At 36.9% G+C, this 15,842-nt stretch overlaps 1 protein-coding gene across 1 annotated transcript in view; it reads right to left on the bottom strand.

The window, feature by feature from the left end:
* The window catches only part of KIF21A (kinesin family member 21A), a gene marked incomplete at its 5' end in the record, with an annotated part of 77,431 nt that overhangs the window by 39,415 nt on the left and 22,174 nt on the right, over nucleotides 1-15,842 (bottom strand). Inside the window, 9 exon segments of the mRNA XM_017745945.1 lie at nucleotides 3,187-3,390; nucleotides 4,188-4,251; nucleotides 4,877-5,066; nucleotides 5,844-6,039; nucleotides 9,886-10,001; nucleotides 11,403-11,570; nucleotides 14,619-14,753; nucleotides 15,466-15,494; nucleotides 15,497-15,584. Coding sequence (XP_017601434.1) covers nucleotides 3,187-3,390; nucleotides 4,188-4,251; nucleotides 4,877-5,066; nucleotides 5,844-6,039; nucleotides 9,886-10,001; nucleotides 11,403-11,570; nucleotides 14,619-14,753; nucleotides 15,466-15,494; nucleotides 15,497-15,584 — 1,190 coding nt within the window.

The following is a 15,842-nucleotide window of genomic DNA, read 5'->3' as shown; positions in this document are numbered from 1 at the left end:
ATACCATCAAGAGACAACAAGTAGTAAAAAGGCAATACATCCTGGACAGTTGGAAAGTAAATAGAAAACAAAGAGCAGCATATGTAGGTTAACTAATCTGCCACTGACAACAAGTGCAAATTCAAGTTACACTAAGGAAGAAATTTTAGACAACATATTTAACTTTGCAAATTATTTCTAATTATGGATTAAGAAAGTATCTCAATTCTAGAAAAAGCTTTCTCCTCTTTCTCCACTTAGAACTGGCAAATAAAATACTGAAAATTGCAAATACTGCCACTGACTCAAACTTATATATTCTCAGGAACATATCAGGAAAAAAGCCAATGCACTAGTTTTATATATGCTGATAACATATCGTAATATAAAGTAGGAATAAGGAAATTTTAGTATTAATACTCTAATATATTCTGAATATAATTCATACAAAAATCTTCAAACTGCGTTCATTTTTTTGTTTCGGGTTTTGTTGTTTGTTTGTTTTTAAATAAAAAGTAGAAAACTGCAGCTTATTTTTCTGGGATTCGGAAAGTACATGCCAATCATTGCTTGTTATTTTTTAATAAATTAACAAAAAGCATGCACCAGAAGCAATGAGATGGACAAAATGTTAGTATTTCTACCTGTATATTTTCCTCTTGAATAAATGTGGATTTATCGGTAAAAAAAGTCTGCACAACATATGTAAGCATAGAGATGGCTTAAAATTCATCAACTACTGAAATTCCTCATTTCCCGTTAAGACAAAGTTTTGAGCAAGAGCTTTTTCTGCCTTTTCACCTTATACTGCCTACCATTCTCCTTCAGTATCAGCTAGAAGCTAGCACTCTGAACTCCATGTAACTTTCATCACTAATTTAGTTTAATTAAGTTTAGGGAAGTCAAAAGAAAACAGTCAAAAATGGTTACCTGACATATAAGGCTGACTTAAAACTGAAAGGAATGTGGAAGATTTGCTCTGGGTCTTCTAGTGGGTAAGTCACACTAAGTCACACTGTGGGACACTCCAATCAGGTAAATTTTTCAGTAGCCAAAACATTACTGCCCTGTTTCCAATAAACTTCATGGCAGATGGTTGTTAAAGGCTACAGATACATAGCAGTACATACCTGCTGCTCATTCAGTACCTTGCTCCTAGGCCTTCAGGCTACCTCACAACAATTTAAGTAGATTGCATGTATTTAACATTATGCACCTTTTGTCATACTGACCCATAACCAGGAAACAAAAGACCAAAAAAGGCAACAGATGGGGCAGAACTAGTAGCTAGGCTTACCAATCCCATTTCAATCGAAAAATGCTAGTTATACGACTTTAAAAGAATGGCAACACTAAAAAGAAATAGTAGATTAAATTTAACTAAATGCCTGCAGAAGACAGAATTAAAACAAAGAATCCCTATCAAACTGCATGGCAAAGTTTCTGTGCAATACATTAATGTACATACTGCCAATTCCTGAAATTTTAATAGAATAAAAATTCACAGTGGCATAACCTTAACATAATCTTTTCATGAATTAGATAGAAGCACGCTGCAGGTAACAAGCATGACAACGTATAATCCCTCAAATTCTAACATTTCTTAGCATATGCACCTCAGAAATTTCTAAATATTTATTACAAAACAGTCTGCAGACTGGCCAGTAGATAGATTCAAACCTTAGCAGCACTTTAGAAGAGTATGACCCCATTTTATAGTACACAAGACCCACTTTAAGATAGAACCATCAAGAGGTCTCTTCCAACTTTAATTTTTCTATAGCCCTCTAATTCTATAATGCTAGGATTCAAAACTGATCTCAAAAATAATTTATGGTAAGTAGTCCCTATTTTTGGATCAGACTACTTGGCTATCCCATCACAAGATTATTTTCCTGGTGTGAGAAAGCATGACTGGCTTTCAAATTAAAAAAACAGCCCCCCCCGCCCAACCAACCAACCCCCCAAAAAACCCCAAAACCAAACCAAAAAACAACAACACACACACAAAAAAAACCCAAACAAAAAAATCAAACCAACAACCAAAAAAACACCAACCCCCAAAATTAAAAACCCCCCAAAACATGACCTAACAACTGAGGCTCTATCCAAGCATGTAGTCAAATGCATGCTTGATTGTAAAATGTGTTAAAAATACAGAATCAAATCTCTTTGTTCCTGCATCTACAGTTAAAGGACATACTGAAGTGCTTGGCTGAAGAGAGGACAGAACATTCTGCTGATTTCATTTAATACTTTCATCTTGCCCTCAAGTTACTACAAAAATGAGACAAAATCTATCAAAATCGCCATAGAAGTCTAAGAGCTTCCTGAAAAATGATACACAAAGGAAGAATCTAGTTGTTATTAAAATGAGTGTTCTCTACAAGTATGAGACATTTGTGTGGTAAACAGATTTGTAGATAAAGGACAAATTGCAGATATCAGTGACCCTCATCTACTTTCTACTTCGACTATTTCAAGTTTAAACTATTTAAGCTTTAGTCTGAACTTGTAGAAGTCTGAAGGACCATTACTAAAAAGAGTAACAGATTACAAGCATGGAAAATTTCAACTAAAACGGAGAGATTTCTAATGGAGGCAAAGTCTCTGAGTACACAAACAAAGCCTTGCTGCACTAACTGCTGTCTAAACAGGCATTTATGTCAATGTCTATGAGGATTTTAGTAGATGAGAAGTTGGACAGCAAAAAAACCAGCATAGGAAACCTCAAATTAAAAAACATTCATAGAAGCAAAAGATAAAGCAAAAGAAGCCATTCCAAGAGCTACCAAAGAATCCCCAACTATTCAGAATATCTTTTCTTCAGAAAGCTGTTTCAGTGTTGACATAGAGTTGAAAAAAAGTTAATAATGTTTTCAAACTTCTGTTAAATTTCAGATGCATCTTAGAAGAAATTTTTTTAAATATCAAAATTTAGGGAGAGCACCTGTGTTTTTATCATGGTGCATAATTACATAGAAAAGTTCATTACAAAGGAGACATTCATTCTACAAATACTGCACACTTCACTGGAAGAAAAGATGCAATAGAAAAACTATAACTTCAACATGTAAAAAGGTTTGAAGGAACAGCAGTTTAGGGTCCAAACCCACACAACAACAAGACTTTTTAAGTCTCTGTGGTTAAAAAAGTACACCTCTACTAAGAAAGAGAAAACAAATAGCATTATAATTCATACACCACCTCTTTTTCTTCTTCCTTTCTTTTTTTTTCAGCTTTTCTAGATCTTTCTTGGCTATATCTAGAATTTCCATTGTCTCTTTCTCAGAAGAAAGCATAGAAGCAGAAAATGCTGATGGTCCACCAAAGTATGTGGCTCTTGATGACGCTCTTGACAAGTTGCGTCGAAGATTTTCATTCACTGCTTCACTTTCTAATAACTTTGCTCTTAATAAAAAAAAAAAAAAGGAAGAGTTGTAGACCATGAATTACAAGTATTGCCAATACATGAGATGTACGCTCTTTTGCCTCTGCAACTTCAATGCGTTACCTTCAGTTTAAAAAGAAACTACAAACCAAGGTGAAGTCTGAAAAAATACAAAGTAGTAAATTCCTTGATGATACCATTTTACACAATGGTTACGTATATTGTATATATATCATATAACCTAGACAGAATACGTGAAAATATGTCTGTATGAACATACACACAGATATACATACACACACAGATGCATACCTGAATATGCTCTATGCGTATACATGGTATATTAAAGTTACACAAAAGCTCTAACATTAACTGAAGATAGGCCAGATAATTTTTTGCATGGTATATGTCCAAGAAATAGATAAATAAAAATATCTAAAATATTTAAGACTTTTTGAATTTGAAAAGAAAGGGTTTTTTAAAACTTTTTTTTAAACAAGTAATTTATAAGTACTATCATTTATATATGGGGTTATAAAGTTATAAGATAATCGTTCTAAGTTTTGCTGTCCTTTATGCAACAATATCAAATTATCACCATTATTTAGGAAACATCTTACTCTCATTTCTATTGTCAGTTTGATCTGTAACATTTCATATTTTTGTGGCCAAGAGCAATACCAGATGGTCTTAGAAGCTGAAGGACTACTCTCTTAAAGTAATCCCCCCACAGGAAAACAGCTGAAGTACTTACTTGCTAACACTTCTATTATTTTTTTTTTACTAAAAATTGTCTAAATACGTATTATGCAAATACCTGAGATCTTCAATTTCCTTGATATAATTATGAATCATGTTGCTAATTTCTTCATTTCCTTCCCCTTTGAAGGACAGAGAGAAAAGGGGCATGAGGGAAAGAAAAAGATTAAGGAAGGACGGTAACAGTATAATTATCTGAATATAGCTACTAGGCACAAGGTACCAGCAAAGGGAAACAGTCACATGGGCTACACATTTAAATCTTAACTTATTTGCAAAATATCTTTCCTTCTTAAACTGAATTACATTTTTGGTTCCTCTGTCATATGATCACCATATGACTATCAGTAACTTGTTTTCCATATTAGCACATTTTAACAATGCTTAAATCAAAATCACTTATTTGCATTTTAATTTAGAGTCAAATTTATTTGGTCTGGTTGTTAAACCACCACAAGGGCTAAGCATACAGATAATTCCTATACAAAGATATTATTTCATATTTCCTGTTGTTGACATTCCTAAATGGATGATCAAATTAGGGTACAAAAATATTTCTATTATTAAAAAAAGACTCCAGAAACAGAAGAAATAATCATATGGGGGCCTATCTCTACCAAAGAAGGTCCTACATTGCTAATAAAAAGGCATCACTTCATTCCAAGGGGTCGGTGAAGCAAGAACATAAAATTAATTTAAGTTCATGAATTTATGAAGCAGTTCATGCACATCACACTCACAGCATACCTGTCCTGGCCAGCACTTGGTTGGCCTGATCACTCATAAGCTGCGTTATTCTGGCTCTCAGAGCATCAATAGTCTCTTGCATTGCTTTAATTCTAACACGCAGGTTGTTGTTTTCTGTTTGCAGCATGGCATTTTCATGGAACATGTCATTGATGCTTTCAACGCCTTCTTCATCTATAATCCTTTTACCCTTTAAGAAAGTAAAAATATTTTATTAGTAGTAAAGGCTGACCGACACATGCAAAAAACTGAACTTAGTAAATGCAATCCACAGATTACTTAAAGTTCCAAGCAGATATTCTTAGCAAAAGATAATCTTCTCTCAAGAAGTTTAAAACAATGATAAATGGATAGTTTTCAAAAGATTGATGTCTGGCCAACACCTTAGCATCTGGGTTTTGTGTAATTCCACTTTAGTCTAAAATACAAGTTCTTGAAGAGGTTAAGAAATAAGAAGGTAACTATTAAATCAGAATACTATCTCAAGAAGAACAAAAGGTGACGCTGTCTAGTAACGACAATTATTGCCAAAAACCCTGTATAAACTTCAGGAAGAAACGGGCATGACTATTTGCCTTATATAACTGAAATTGTATTTTTAAAACACAAATAGTTTTAGCTGTCTAGTAAGTTTTCAAAAGCAATACTCATTCACTTACGCATAAATCTAAGTTGTGGTTTGGTCATTTTTGCTTTGGAAGTGACCTTCTCACTGCCTTTCAAAAAGCAAATAGCATGCAGCATCAGTAAATATCACTGACATTTGCTGACTTCTCTTTTTTTTGCGGATACAATCTACTTTTTATAAAAATATCTGGTCATCACTGGAATTAGAAGTGTTGTTTACATCAGGGTTGCTATTACAATGTTTTTAGTGTATGACGTGAAAATAGCCAACAGAAAAAAAAAAAAGCTGTGGAATTACAAGCCTTTGAAAGCAGAAGAAATCCTAAGAGGATAAACTCACTGTTTTGTATTCCATGAGCTCCACCTGTAGCCGTGCAATCTCACTGCGCAAAGCATTTATTTGTTGACTGGCCCTATCCTGATTAACCATCACCTTGTTCTTGATGTTCCGTGCCCGATTGGCGTACTTTAATGTGTTCAAAGTTTCCATGAAGTCTCGATCTGAAGGGCTCACGCACGCTATCATGAGCGTTTGACTGCAAGTCAGAAACACAGGTCAACATTACACATCAAGAACAAAAAGAGCAGAGAAAATCTAACAGGTCCTCAGGCAGAAGGTGAAACAAGAATAGCAACTTCGTAGCATTAGTGAAAATATTTCTCCATCTAGCTCTCAGCAAACTGTGAACCAAAAAGATCAGCAGTGTTACATCTTGCATCATCTTAGTATAGCATAGGAGATACTAGATTAGATCTTGTTCTACACATGAAATTACAAAAGCAGTTAATTGGTGTTTCCAGAAATGTTATTCAAATTACATTCAGTTTGCCTAATCATATATAAACTGAGATTAAAGAATTTATGATCAACCTAAATTCCTAGACAGTGATTTGGATCATGCAGCCATCAGGACTGCCTACTGTAATTCCTGAGGTGCCTACCTACTTCATCTGAAAGGTGCTCAAATGCTCATCTGACCTGTCCAAACATGATTAATGTGCCTATTCTCTACGAGAGGCTCCAAACTGACTGAATCCTCCACTGCAAGTTATCTCCTGCTTTCCCAACAGAAGTCCAAAATTAGTCCTTACCCTTAGCACATCTGTCTATAACTGTATTTGTACCACATTTCATAACACCACTGCTTAGAGCAACTTTCTGCAACAAAAAGAGCAGCAGGATCTGAGCTTTTGGCCCAAGAGGGCTATGAACAGCCATCCTCCTTTCAGTTTCCTACAACACCCCCTAGCCATCCCATCATGGGATATTATTGCAGGATGAGAACGTACTCCTTGCTCCAAATAAAAGATCAAGCAGATAGACCAGTAGGAACCAGCAGGACAAAAGAAAAAAAAAAACAAACCAAAAACAAAAAACAAAAAAAACCACCCCGATTTTCACTCCAACCAAGTGCTTTCATCATTCAACAGGTTCCTTCCCTCACTCCCTGGAGCATACTTATTTCACATCAGATAAGAACAGTTTAGAGGGTCAGAACCAGCATTCCAGCTGCAGATCATGCTGAAGGTGCATACATTGCCTAAATTCTCAATAGATAGGGCAAAACATCTGCATTTGATGGACTAAGAACACTCCTCCAAGTTTTAAAGGAATTTGCTTCTCTCTATACATTAGGAAAAACAAACTGTCTTTGGGGCAAAGGAGCAATATCTGCATCAGGCAAGCTAGATTATGATCTTCACTTTCTGTAATTTCAGACTGAAACAAACACATGCAATGCTCTGTGAGGCAAGCAATTATATTCACCATACACACTGGGAAACTAAGCTAGAAAGAGGAAGTAGCCTGGGGCTACAAAGAACACTTAGTTTCAGCAACTCTTCCTCACCCCTACCTTTGTGCCAGTTCGCCAAACTCTTTTAGTCCTCAAGATATGGGTATGCAAGATTAAGAACAAATTGTTAATTCTGACATTGAGAATGCACTTACTTTTCTAAATCTTAGAGGACTGATTCTGCTATGTGTCCATCTTGAAAACTGAACCACTTGAACTCCAGTTTCCTATCTGAATTGTAAAATGGACTAGGGTTTTTTAAAACTGTTCTACTTCACTGTTTTCATTTCTTTAAACTGCTCCTCCTGCTCCAGAAGTTATGAAGGTTTTCATTTTTCATATTATACATTATAAAATTCCTTTTAAAACACCAATGCTCCATATTTCTTTGAATAATTCAAGAAACATTTAAGTGTTGCTTCAGAACTGTTACAGCATTGTATTTAAAGTAAGGATTATTGTGAGAATAGTACAGTGATATGATGCTTTCATCACTGTTAACTCAGGACTAACTACAACCAAACCCAAATCATTACTAGTAGATTTTTGTATTTGTTAAGAGAGAAACAATAATGTGGACTTCAATACCTAGGGTGGAGGTTAGAAGGCTACAGAAGAGGCTTAAAAGAAATCTAAATCTGATTCTCCAGAAGAAAGATTGCATATTTGTTAAAATTTAGCTTTTCCATGCATTTTGATTGCCAAAGCCCAGGGGGGGAGGGAGTGGGAAGAAAGGCATCCACACAATTATCATCAGTCAGAAAAAGACAGAATATGTACAAATACCATTAAAAACACTCCGGGGCAGCATTTGCTATCTGTACATTTGTGCTGGTTTTGGCTGGGATAGAGTTACGTTTCTTCACAGCAGCTAGTATGGGCTATGTTTTGGGTTTGTGCTGCAAACACCTACTGTGTGTCCATAATGCAGATATGTTTGAGTTGCTGCTGAGCAGGGCTCACACAGTCAGGACCTTTTCTGCTCCTCAGGCTGCCCCACCAGTGGGGGGGCTGGGAGTGCACGAGGAGTTGGGAGGGGACACAGCCGGGACAGCTGAGCCCATCAGGCGCAAGGGACATTCCATCCCATATAAAGCTGGGGGAATGAGAAGGAAGAGGGGGGATATTCAGAGTGACAGCGTTTGTCTTCCCAAGTCCCCATAACGCATGATGGAGCCCCGCTTTCCTGGGAATGGCTGAACACCTGCCTGCCCATGGGAAATGAATGACTTCCTTTGGTTTGCTTGCATATGCGACTTTTGCTTTATCTTTATCACTTTTTTAAAGTGTCCTTATGTCAAGCCCAGAGTTCTCTCCCTTCGACCCTTGTGATTCTCCCCGCGGTGCCCCCGGGGGCAGGGAGTGGCTGTGCGCCCGGCCGGGGCAACCCCGACCCCACCGCACACCGAACTCTGTCATTGCTCCCGAAGAACACGAGGGGGAGCCGTGGAGCTGTGAGACGCGAAAATATTTTAAAGTCAAAATAGTATTTCTACAACAGGGCGACTTTAGAAGTGGTTTGAAAAAAATGCTCACTAGCTGGTGTATTTGATTAAAAAATTAGTGAAGTGCTTTCAGCATTTATTTACAGAAAGAGCTTAAAAGAGCGATGCTGTTGATTTCTGCTGATTTTTTCATAATTCTGGAGTTTCTTCCTCCCTTATGCACTTTTGAAAGTTTCTAGTCCTTACTTTTTTTTTCTGGCTCTGCTTTTCCTCACACTGCACTGCTTCAAGTTGTTACTAACATTAACTCTCTGAAGAGCAGAGCAACAATTTAAGATTATTCTTCTCAGTGGAGAACTTTCTTCCACTTCTCCCTTTTCCTTTGTGAAAAAACTTCCTACTCTCCTAAACATAGGAGCCAGGCATATTGGATCACATAAAAGAACAATACTACCTTACTAAAATGTACTCAGCTGTGGTCCCTCATATTTGTATGTTAACATTCCAAATGCAAAATTTGTATTATTTTAATAAATTTGCTAATGTTTTCTTACATAAAGCCTCCAGAGGTCAAAGCTTTCCTTCATCGAATGTGCAGAATGTATACAAATGGATTCATACAAACAACCCTGGTGATAGACTACTTTGTTTTTATTAGGCTGCAATCCAACATCAGCTAACTGAAAAAAATGCATCAGAGGCTGAGATATATAATCTCTAAAAAGATCGAACGGCCTGTGGTAAGATGACTCCAAGCTCCTGTGCATTTAAAAAACAGGGTAACAACAAAAAAAAAAAACCTCTTAAGGCAAAACCCATCACAGCTTTCAAATACAAAACAAAACTTAACATTTATATTACCTATACAGATATTTTCTGTCTACAGATATTTTCATGGGAAGAACTTCAAGCTTCATGTCTACTAAAATAACAATGGAAAAGAACAAAGCAAAAATCCTCTCAAAAATCTTTTCCCTCCATTGACAGCATTTTTGTTATGACAATTTATCTTCAGAACCTTCCTCCAGCAAAAAGCGTGGCTATTTTTATTGTCATTTAATGTTCATTTCACTTTCTGAAGATTATGTTCTCATTCATGCCCACTCACAATGAAATACATAAAATGTTCCAATTTTCATACCTGTTTCCCCCAAGAGAGTCTTGAAGTAGCCTTGTAAGCTTTGAATCTCTGTATGGTACATGAGTTGCCTTCTTACTTTTATCTCCCAATGCACTTATTACATTGCCAAGTGCCAGCTATAAAACACCAAGTCACGTAACAACACACAAGTCAGAATCAGTTCCTGTACAGTTTTATTTTAAAAACAGCTATAAACTGGAGTCAGCATATTGTAAGAAAATTAATATACTCAAGAAAGTTAGCATAAACATATTTCTGAAGATTTTTGCATTTTACATTTAGAAACTTTTGTGTTATCAACAGTGCATCAGATGACTTACAGTCTGGTACCTGCAAGTGCTAAAGTGCTTAGCACAATTCATATGCACTGGCTCTTAGTATCTCAGTCACAAACTAAAGCTGGTACTACTTCATCTAACAAACGTTTGCTTTCGATGATTATTAAAGTTGATCTCTACTTCTAGCAGTAGCTATAAATTATTTTAAATTAATTTTATCAATCTGCTTTATGCTGCATTTAGAATAAAATATGGGGCATTTATATAAAGAAAAAAACCTTAGAATTTGCTGCCTCTACAGATATGTAAAAGATAAGTAAAGATAAGTAAAAAATGTCTGATTATGATTTGAGCACTTAACACTTGAAATTAGAGTCTTGTAGTCAATGGATATCCTGTTTCATTGCTTAAAGGGTCTAATTCATGTTTATAAACAATCTAACATGTGGCTGTGAAATTATTTTTAATGTGGAACTGCATGCACTTCAATCAAATAGAAGATTTTGCTTTAAGTGGCGCCCTGTACTGCAAGTTCTCGCTCTGGAAATGGTGCAGCTGCCACCAGCAGATGGAGAATGGCACACACCCCATGCTGTGCCTGCTTGCTTTGAAGGATTTAAACAATTTCAGTCTGTTTCACAAAACTAAGGGCTGGGCTTCACTATAAATGAAAGTTTTGTGATCTTGTATTAGTTATATCACACTGATTCTCACCTTCATGCACTTTATATGCTCTTTGTTAAGGACACAGCTGTGTCATCTAGACCCCCCCAAATCCTGCTGGCTTTGTGCTTATGTCAATGATGAAATTGAACTGAATACTCTTTCTCTTCCATATAATATAAACAGAAGAACTACAGAAAATAACCAATGTCATGATGGCAAGAAAATTCTAATTGCAGAATACCTCATTGGTACTGCACAATAGCCCAGAAAAAAGAGATGTGTTTTCACAGATAGAACGTGCATTTTTGTGTCTTCAAAAGAATTGCACAGAGCCTTGACATAGTCATGTAGCACAAAACAAAAACATGAAACTACAATCTCCACTGGTAATCACCAGCTCTACTTTTCAGTGCAGTTTAGTGTTAAGTAAAACACTTAATACAGTTAATTAAAAAACTATATAGCAAACCAGTATACAGACAAAAAAAAAACCCCATTAAAGCTATAAATTTTATTTTTAAGTGTTTTGCCTGGGGTTGTTTTACACTATATTGTATAGTTGTATAGTCTTACTAGTCCACAGTTGATGGAAATGCCTTCTTTTGCCCTTTCTCCTGTAGCTCCTGTTCGCTTTAACCTTTCAGATCCCGCCAGATCAACAAAATGAAACTTGGCAGTAAGAGTTTCATATTCATTCATCTCAGAAGATTCAGATATTATCCTGTTATCAGTGGCATTATCCTGAAGCAAAGAAGAACCCACAAGGCTTGGTGAGATCTTTCACATTTACATCTGTAAAGTTCAATCAACAATTATTTACAAGACTACCCCTTTGCCATGACCATCTCCTTATTCATTCCCTTTTAACAACAACAGTATTTTGAAACATACCACCTCCATTTTAATCATATGTACTAACATATCATTCTTGAAGACGCAGCTCTAGATGCATGTGCGTACAAATTACTTTAAGTACAAGCTACCATTGCTTCTTGATGAAGAAATGGGGGGATACATATATAAAACATACAAGTCACCAGCAAGGCAAGCAACAAATTTGTATCTCTCCTAGAATGCAAGCCAATTGTCAAAGAAAACTGATTTAAAAAAATAAAACCTTAATTACATAATTACACCACAAAATTACCAGAACCACTTAGTTCATAAGCCTGCCAAATAACTGAAAGATATTTTGATTTTATACCTCTCTAAACCCCATTACCAGCCTCCCTCTGGGATGATTCTTCAACTTACTGTAGGAATTATTGTTGGAAGCCATTTCTCCTAGCAGTCAGTATTCCACTAGCACTTCTGACTTAACCAGAAAATAAGGGCAGCAGAGGGAACATAGTAAAAAGAAGAGGTTCCTTTCTCCCTTCCACCTTCCTCCCCCAGGTAATGACTGGCACTCCATGCAAGCCTCCATCAGTATGGAGAGTCTGCCCAGGAACACACTGCCCTGGGGGAGGTACCACAGCCTCAGCCTCTTTCCACTTCACATCCCAAAGCACAGCAGCAAAATTATCCTTTTTCATTAGACAATCCCAAACTTTTTTCTGCTGATTAATTTAGTTCTACCATTTACTGTAGAGTTTTATTTTACTCTGAGTGTAGTTAGATTTATTTTCAGGAAAGCAATGCAATGAGAAAAATCTTTAGAACACTCACTTCTTGACCTTACTGGTAAGATACCCATTGCAGGGCAATTTCTACTAAATTGGCATGGTGTCATACAATAAGCATATATCAAGTGTATACTGTATTTGTAACAGATTTTCACCACTCAAACTACAAGCTTTATTAGGAATTTCTATCACATTAAGCACAGAAAACCCAGAAAAACCTTTTTTAAAAAAAACCCTAAAACTAATCAAAAAGCCAAACAGACCCTCAGGTATTCTGTGGCGACCTTTATGCCCTTGGCCAGCTAACCTACAGCTCCCTTCACTACTGCAAGGCGTAGTGCAGGTCTCAGCAGACCAAACCATTCTCATGGTAGTTAAATACTTCATGCTTCTGAAGTGACATCCTTTTGTAGCAGTAACAGAAGAGAACGGGAACTGTGCCACTTCCACAGGAATCATTATTTCTGTTATTTTGATGTTCACACTCTAGGGACCACACTCTCATTCTGTCCCTCAAAGTCATGATTAATGCATCCTTTCACTCTCCTTCATTTACGAAGTGAAATGTACATCCAGAAACTCCCGAGAAGCATGGATGGTGCGAACAGAGCCTGAGGAGCATGTCTGTGCACTGCAGCCCTGGCTGCCTGCCAGCCCTGGGCACGGGTGACCGCGCACAGAGGGGACACGGCCAAGGCTGTCATCCGAGAAGGAGAAACTGCGTTGCCCTAGTAACAAAGGTCTCCCAAAACTGTTGTCTACAGAAACTCGAGCTACATCTCCCCTGGCCAACCAATAATAGCCTGTATTAATTTAGATTCCAGGAGTGTTCAGAGGACAACGTCAGGTCTATCCCTTTACTCTCCTAAACACTACAGGGAAAGAAGAGGGTGCTGTCTTTACAAATTAAGGATTTAGAAATGCCCAGCTCCAAACAGTCAAACTGTCTTGTGCATATCTCCCAAGAAAAGCAGAAACAAAGTTTGACATAAAGCAGAAGATGGCCATCTCTTCCTTTAACACAAGCCAGGCAACAGTCCCCCAGGCAGCTGAACCGGTGGGGAAAGCTGCAAGTGCACCAGCACAGGGGGACTGCTGTGCCAGCAGCCTGCGGGAAACAGGCTCCCAGATGACTTCTCACTCTCCAGTAGATAGTTTTCAACAAAAACCTCCCAGCAGTGTCACCACGCAGTGACCCAGGTACCCTCCATGGGCTTGGAGTGTGATGCCAGTCCCTCCCAAGCAAAGACAGCTGACTACACCACCAAATCCACAGTTTCAGCATGGAAAGCAGGAAGAAGTGTTTTTAGCAGGTGTATAAAGCAGGTCTACATATCACAAGGGACCAGGAAAGAACACTCATTCTGCCTGCAAATGATTGTCTGCAGTATTTTAAAAAAAAAGCAACCCCCAAAAAGCACTGCAAATCCAATTCACTGTTCCACATACTTAAAAATGTGGTATCTGTAGGTAGAATGCTAGCCAGATACTATTTAATATTTAAAAATTATATGCAAAAGACCTTTAGAATATTCAAGTTCCCTTGGAAGGTACTGTAGTTTTCAGTAATGCGGCTTTATTCAGAACTCTCCCTGGTACAAGATACACCAACAGCAACTAACAAATGAACAGTCACATGCAAAATATTCTACATAACAGTTCTATGTTCATTCATAGTTTGAATTTCAGGTTAAGTGTATAGACTTAAAATATCTGCACACTGAATATATAGCTATTTAAAATAAACACATGAAGCTTCAGAATTTAATGCTTTTCTACTTGCACCTTACTGGATATCAACAATTAATCTGAAATATCCAAGCTGACTGCAAGTTTAAACCCACTAACTACTAAGACACTTAAATGTGCTTTCCCAATTAAAGACAAATTATATTTTAACTTTCTCACTTGTGTATGTCGCAACAAAATACTGAAGAAGACGCTAGAGGAGAATAGGCAGGTTCCTGTAAGAGTCTGCAGTTTATGGTTGCCTCTGGCTAGAGGATGGTTACGTATGCACAGATTAGATCAAATTATTATAATGCTTAGCAAATTCACCAAGCATTATGATGACTACAGCATCCTTACTAAGTGTAGTTTAAATAGCAGTGGCTGCCAAAACTATGCCCATTTTGAAAAATGGCTACTAAAGAAAAGTACATACAGCATTAAATGCGGGACAGACTCTGGTTTGACAGAGGTGTATAGTGAAGATCGCGTGTGACCGTGAGCTCTGAACGTTCATCTGCGTGCTGGCAGTGGTCCGAGACAAAGCTCCCAGCTTCAAGCACTGCATCATCTAGAAAAGAGACAAGAAGCACATTGCATCGCTTGCTGGTTAAAGCAAAAATGTTCCTGTGACACTCAACTGTTTTGGATTTATGACTAAAATTTCTCTCTTTGTTATGAATTCAGTTCCTACATGCCAAAAAAAAAGCACAAAGATTCTTAAATAAGCAAACTAAAAGTATTTTTTGTGATTTCTGCAAGAAAAATCTTAAATCTTTGTATGCCTCTCTTTACTTACTCTAGTAGTAACATAGCTATCTTCACTCACCTGTGGCAAAAAAATGTATGATTTTGTACTTTTTGTACAAAAAAAACCCCAGTACAGTAACATTCGTATTCAGATTTGCAACACACATGAACAGCAATTTATTCCACATCAGCCATAATGCCAAGCTTTTTTCTCAAAGGAAAATAATATATATAATAGCTGGGAGATCAGATTTACATACATGCCAAAATTCTCTCTCCCAGCAGAACTACATTATGAACAAAAGCCTGCTCCTAGCTTTAAATGAAAGCAGCATGCACTTAGTATCAAATATTTATCAGATTTAAGGCTACAGAAATCGAGAAAATAAAATTTTAGCTAGGTTTTACACTTAAATTGCCCAGGAGACAGATACTAGCAAGCATGACCTCTATTTTTAACTGCTCATCAAAGCATACAGACATTTTTAGAATGTACTTGGCATGTTACAGAGTAATTTATTTTTAATTATCACCTCAGATTCTCCATTCACAGTTCGGGTTGATCTTCATGTATTTTAATATTTGATTTTTTATTCTTTGCATCAATATCACGTGTGGTATCAAACAGATCAAGAATTTCTTCATTGTAAAGCTGAGGAGAAGAAAAAGACAAAATACCTATCACTTTCAGAAGGAATTCCTCCGATGACTAACAAATCTCTGCATGGCACATACCAAAAGTTGTAAAAATCCATATGTCTCAGATCCCAAAAAAGGATGGTGTGAAACATGCAAACTTCCAAGGACAATAGATGACAGAGCAGCTGCAAATCAAGGGACCTGAACAACTTCCTATTATGCCACCCAAAGATGCGGTAACTTCCTCCACATCTCCAGATCTGAGAGAAAA

Source organism: Corvus brachyrhynchos, unplaced genomic scaffold (genome assembly GCF_000691975.1).
Source record: "Corvus brachyrhynchos isolate BGI_N302 unplaced genomic scaffold, ASM69197v1 scaffold239, whole genome shotgun sequence".
NCBI classification, from domain to species: Eukaryota; Metazoa; Chordata; class Aves; order Passeriformes; family Corvidae; genus Corvus; species Corvus brachyrhynchos.
Note: the sequence above shows the minus strand (reverse complement) of the source record. Positions and strands in the feature narration are given on the sequence as shown.